The sequence below is a fragment of the Heterodontus francisci genome, chromosome 34 (assembly GCF_036365525.1).
Source record: "Heterodontus francisci isolate sHetFra1 chromosome 34, sHetFra1.hap1, whole genome shotgun sequence".
NCBI classification, from domain to species: domain Eukaryota; kingdom Metazoa; phylum Chordata; class Chondrichthyes; order Heterodontiformes; family Heterodontidae; genus Heterodontus; species Heterodontus francisci.
The window spans coordinates 16,377,437-16,383,436 of record NC_090404.1 but is presented as its reverse complement, the minus strand read 5'-3'; the positions used below and the strand labels follow the sequence as shown (position 1 = coordinate 16,383,436).

Here is a 6,000-nt window from a genome sequence, read left to right as displayed (position 1 = left end):
TTGTTGATATGAGTGTGGGGGGAAATCACTACACAGACAGGGGCGGACGGGAGCCCGGGTGGAATGGAGTGAGAGTGAGAGAGAGAGAGAGAGAGAGAGAGAGGGAGATTGGTCCTGTCGGACAGCCCTGGCATGGACCTGCCTGTGCCCGGCTCCTTGCCTGGAGCGAGAGACCTTCCTTATCGCCGGCAGGAAGCTGTGCCCAGTCTGGCCGCCCCGGCTGCCAAAACCACAAGAAGGAAACGAGGTCCTTGGAGAAAAGCAAACATGAAAAGCGGTCACGCAGAGCGAGGCTTAATGCCAGGAGGAGGCGGGGGTGAGAGATTCCATCAGTTGGCAAGGAGGCCGGGTCTGGAGAGCCGTTGACAGTCTTTACAGAGAGAGAGAGAGAGACGGAGCTCCCAGTGGGGAGCATTTAAGTCTCGGCTGCTCCTCCTCTGTGGAATATCCCGTCGTGAGCTCGCCCCGGGACTCTCGTGCGCTTTGCTTCGTCCTCCTCTCCGTCCGGCACCTTCCACCTCGAGGGCCGGGCAGGATGAAGGCCGAGAAGCTGGTGGCCGCGGCCGAGGTCGCCGACGGAGCCGGGTGGAGGGGCGATCTGTGCCCTCCGGGGGAGGCGGACGGAGGGGGCCTGAGCCCCGGCTTGAGGAAGGACCTGGACCAAATGTGGGAAGTGCTCCTGAGGAACGTCAAGGAGCTCCGACTCCGGACCATGGACTTCTCCGACCTCTGGGAGGAGGAGGAGGAGGGGGGCGGCGCCGCGGCAACCGGTGTCGGGGGCCGGTGGGCGGGCACCGGGCCTGCTGGCTCCCCTCCCCCGCCCCCGCCTTTGCCCCTCGGCGGCGGGCCTCTGAACCCGCTGCCCCCTCCCCCGCCCTTGCCCCTCGGCGGCGGGCCTCTGACCCCGCTGCCCCCTCCCCCGCCCTTGCCCCTCGGCGGCGGGCCTCTGATCCCGCTGCCCCCTCCCCCGCCCCCAGCACCCCCGGGGAGCTCCTCCCGTCCCGGCCTACCCCGGCAGGCCCCGCCGAGCAAGACCCTCAAGTTGTTCTGGAACAGCCTCCGCGAGCTGCCGCTCCTGCCCAGGTACAGCAGGTTCGGCCCCCACAGCATCTGGGCCACCCTGGAGCCAGTGGTCCTCGACTGCGGCCGGCTCCGGCACCTCTTCGAGCGCAAGACCGGCGACTTCCCGCCCCTCAAGGTAGGCGAGCCTCCGAGTGACCCTTCCTCTCAGCATGGGCCGGCCTCGGGGTGGGGGTGGGGGTGGGGGTGGGGGTGGGGCTCCCCCCCTCCTTCCCCCTTCCACCTCACTCAGACCCTCTCGCTGCCGTCCCTCAGTCAGAGGGGCCCCAGAATCCTGCTCCGCCACTGCTGGCGCCACCACCGAGGGAGTGCTGCACTGCCGGAGGTGCCATCTTAAACACAGGCCCCGGTCGGCCCTGTCAGATGGGCGTGAGAGATCCCACGGCCGCGAGTGGAAGTAAAGCTGGCGGAGGGGGGGAGGGGTGCGCGGGTGGAAGGGTGGGGTAGGGGTGTGTGGGGGAGTGGGGGGAGGGGTGTGTGGGGGAGTGGGGGGAGGGGTGAAAGGTCAGCGCTTGACCTCGCGCTCTCTCTGCTGCGAGGCCCGCCTGCCTGCCTGACTGACTGACTGACCTCGAGCTATGTCACTGAGCCTCGGCCTTGTCCTCTTGGCCTAGAAGCAAAGCGTGGGGAGGAAGCAGGAGCTGACTGTGCTGGACATGAAGAGAAGCAACGTGATAAACATCGGCCTGACTGCTCTGCCGGCGCCCCACATTGTCCGGGCTGCCCTCCTGGGTTTCGATGAGTGCGTCCTGGAGAAGGAGGCCATTGAGGTGAGTCTTTGAACGGAAGGGGAGGTTATCACTGGAGGTGGGGTGGGGAGGGGGAGGGGGGACTCCCTCGAGTATTTGTGTGTCTGCAGAGATGTGTCTGCGTGTGAATATGTGTGCATGTGTGTATATGTTTCTGTCTGTGTGTGGGTATATATGCGTGTATGTGCCTGTGTGTATGTCTGCATATGTCTCTGTGTGTATATGTGTATATATGTGTGCATATGTGTCTGTATGTGTGTGTCTATATGTGTGCATATGTATATGTGTGTGCATATGTGTATGTGTGTAAATATGTGTATGTGTGTAAATATGTGTATGTGTGTGTGCATACGTGTCTATGTATGTGTGTGTGCATACGTGTCTATGTATGCGTGTCTGTGTGCATATGTGTGTGTGTGTGCATACGTGTCTATGCATGTGTGTGTGCATACGTGTCTATGTATGTGTGTGTGCATACGTGTCTATGTATGCGTGTCTGTGTGTGTGTGCATATGTGTATGTGTGTAAATATGTGTATGTGTGTGTGCATACGTGTCTATGTATGTGTGTGTGCATACGTGTCTATGTGTGTGTGTGCGCATACGTGTCTATGTATGTGTGTGTGCATACGTGTCTGTGTGTGCGTGCATACGTGTGTGTGTGTGCATGTGTCTATGTATGTGTGTGTGCATACGTGTCTATGTATGCGTGTGTGCATACGTGTCTTTGTATGCGTGTCTGTGTGTGTGTGCATATGTGTGTGTGTGTAAATATATGTGTGTGTGTGTATACGTGTCTATGTATGTGTGTGTGCATACGTGTCTATGTATGCGTGTCTGTGTGTGTGTGCATATGTGTGTGTGTAAATATATGTGTGTGTGTGTATACGTGTCTATGTATGTGTGTGTGCATACGTGTCTATGTATGCGTGTCTGTGTGTGTGTGCATATGTGTGTGTGTGTAAATATATGTGTGTGTGTATACGTGTCTATGTATGTGTGTGTGCATACGTGTCTATGTGTGCATATGTGTCTGAATGTGTGTGTGTGTATAGGTGTGCATATGTGTCTGCGTGTATGTTTTGGTATTTGTCTGTGGGCGTGTGTACACGTGCGTGTGTGTATGTGTGTGTGTGTGTGTGTGTGTGTGTGTGTGTATCAGCATGTTCATCTGAGCACATGTTCAGTGTGTGCAAGCCTGTGAGCGTGTGTGTTTGTACATGAGTATGAACATGTCACACAGTTTGTGCTCGTGTGTGTATTTGCACGCAAGCTTGTGGTTAAGCGTGCATGTGTCAGACTAGGGGGCAAAGCCTAAATTTAGAGCTAGACCTTTTAGGAGTGAGTTTAGGAAATATTTCTACACACAAAGGGTGGTAGAAGTTTGGAATTCTCTTCCTCAAACAGTAATTGATGTTCGATCAATTGTTAATTTGAAATCTGAAGTTGATAGATTTTTGTTAACAATGTATTGAGGAATACAGGGCAAAGGCAAGTATATGGAGTTAAGTCACAGATCAGCTATAATCTCAGTGAATGACGGAACAGGTTTGAGGGGCTGAATGGCCTCCTCCTGTTCTTGTGGTCCTATGCCAGTATGCATTTGTATGTACACAAGTGAGCATGTATTTTATTTCGTGTTAATGTGTTTTGTGCAAGTTCATGTTCGTCAGTGTGTGTGTTAATGAGTGTGTGTGTGTGTCAGTTTGTGTTTGTGTGAATGTCAGTGAGTGTGTGCAACTGTGTGAGAGTGTGTGCCAGTGTGTGTTAGTGAGTGTGTGCGTGTGTCTGTGTGTCAGTGAGTGTGTGCAACTGTGTGAGAGTGTGTGTCAGTGAGTGTGTGTGTGTGTCTGTGTGTCAGTGAGTGTTAGTGAGTGTGTGTGTGTGTCTGTGTGTCAGTGAGTGTTAGTGAGTGTGTGTCTGTGTGTCAGTGAGTGTTAGTGAGTGTGTGTTTGTCAGTGAGTACATGCGTCAGTGTCTGTTAGAGTGTGTGTGAGTCACTGTGTGTTAGTGAGTGTGTGTCAGTGAGTATGTGAGTCAGTGTGTCTGTTTGTCACTGTGTGTTACTGAGTGTGTGTGTCAGTGTGTTAGTGAGTGTTAGTGAGTGTGTGTGTGTGTGTCAGTGAGTGTTAGTGAGTGTGTGTGTGTGTGTCTGTGTGTCAGTGAGTGTTAGTGAGTGTGTGTGTGTGTGTGTGTGTCAGTGAATGTTAGTGAGTGTGTGTTTGTCAGTGAGTACATGCGTCAGTGTCTGTTAGAGTGTGTGTGAGTCACTGTGTGTTAGTGAGTGTGTGTCAGTGAGTATGTGAGTCAGTGTGTCTGTTTGTCACTGTGTGTTACTGAGTGTGTGTGTCTGTGTGTCAGTGAGTGTTAGTGAGTGTGTGTGTGTGTGTCTGTGTGTCAGTGAGTGTTAGTGAGTGTGTGTGTGTGTCTGTGTGTCAGTGAATGTTAGTGAGTGTGTGTTTGTCAGTGAGTACATGCGTCAGTGTCTGTTAGAGTGTGTGTGAGTCACTGTGTGTTAGTGAGTGTGTGTCAGTGAGTATGTGGGTCAGTGTGTCTGTTTGTCATTGTGTGTTACTGAGTGTGTGTGTCAGTGTGTTAGTGAGAGTGTGTGTCAATGAGTGTGCGTGTGTGTCAGTGTGTTAGTGTGTGTCAGTGAGGGTGTGAGTCACTGTGTGTTAGAGTGTGTGTTTGTCATTGTGTGTTAATGAGTGCGTGTGTTAGTGAGTGTGTGTCAGTGAGTATGTGAGTCAGTGTGTCTGTTTGTCACTGTGTGTTACTGAGTGTGTGTGTCAGTGTGTTAGTGAGAGTGTGTGTCAGTGAGTGTGTGTGTCAGTGTGTTAGTGAGAGTGTGTATCAGTGTGTTACTGAGTGTGTGTGTCAGTGTGTTACTGAGTGTGTGTGTCAGTGTGTCAGTGAGTGTGTGTCAGTGAGTGTGTGAGTGTGTGTCAGTTTGTTAGTGAGAGTGTGTGTCAGTGAGTGAGTGTGTGTGTCAGTGTGTTAGTGAGTATGTGTCAGTGTGTGTCAGTGAGTGTGTGTGTGTCAGTGTGTCAGTGTGTCAGTGAGTGTGTGTGTCAGTGTGTTAGTGAGAGCGTGTATCAGTGTGTGTGTCAGTGTGTTAGTGAATGTTTGAGTCAGTGTGTTAGTGAGAGTGTGTGTCAGTGTGTGTGTCAGTGTGTTAGTGAGAGTGTGTATCAGTGTGTGTGTCAGTGTGTTAGTGAATGTGTGCGTCAGTGTGTTAGTGAGAGTGTGTGTCAGTGTGTGTGTCAGTGTGTTAGTGAGAGTGTGTGTCAGTGTGTTAGTGAGAGTGTTTGTCAGTGTGTTAGAGAGAGTGTGTGTCAGTGAGTGTGTCAGCGTGTTAGTGAGTGTGCGTCAGTGTGTGAGTGAGTGTGTGTCAGTGTGTGAGTGAGTGTGTGTCAGTTTGTTAGTGAGAGTGTGTGTCAGTGTGTGTGTCAGTGTGTTAGTGAGAGTGTGTGTCAATGAGTGTGTGTCAATGAGTGTGTGTCAATGAGTGTGTGTCAATGAGTGTGTGTCAGTGTGTTAGTGAATGTGTGTGTCAGTGAGTGTGTGTGTCAGTGTATTACTGAGTGTGTGTGTCAGTGAGTGAGTGTGTGTGTCAGTGTGTTAGTGAGTATGTGTCAGTGTGTGTTAGTGAGAGTGTGTGTCAGTGTGTGTCAGTGAGTGTGTGTGTCAGTATGTTAGTGAGTGTGTGTGTCAGTCGGTGTCAGTGTGTGTGTCAGTGTGTGTGTCAGAGTGTGTGTGTGAGTGTGTGTTAGTGAGTGTGTGTGTGAGTGTGTGTTAGTGAGTGTGTGTGTCAGTGTGTTAGTGAGTGTGTGTGTCAGTGAGTGTGTGTGTCAGCGTGTTAGTGAGAGTGTGTGTCAGTGTGTTACTGAGTGTGCATGTCAATCTATCAGTGAGTGTGTGTCAGTGTGTGTCAGTGAGTGTGTGTGTCAGTGGGTGCGTCAGTGTGTTAGTGAGTATGTGTCAGTGTGTTAGTGAGAGTGTGTGTCAGTGAGTGTGTGTGTCAGTGTGTTAGTGAGTGTGTGTGTCAGTGTGTCAGTGAGTGTGTGTGTCAGTGTGTCAGTGAGTGTGTCAGTGTGTTAGTGAGCATGTGTATCAGTGTGTGTGTCAGTGTGTGTGTGTCAGTGTGTTAGTGAGCGTGTGTGTCAGTGAGT

At 51.8% G+C, this 6,000-nt stretch overlaps 1 protein-coding gene across 1 annotated transcript in view; it reads left to right on the top strand.

The window, feature by feature from the left end:
* Positions 1–535: 535 nt before the first annotated feature.
* Positions 536–6,000, top strand: part of LOC137348672 (FH1/FH2 domain-containing protein 3-like) — a 55,372-nt gene continuing 49,907 nt past the window's right edge. Inside the window, exons 1-2 of the mRNA XM_068013931.1 lie at positions 536–1,198; positions 1,695–1,850. Coding sequence (XP_067870032.1) covers positions 536–1,198; positions 1,695–1,850 — 819 coding nt within the window. The remainder of the gene's footprint in view (positions 1,199–1,694; positions 1,851–6,000) is intronic.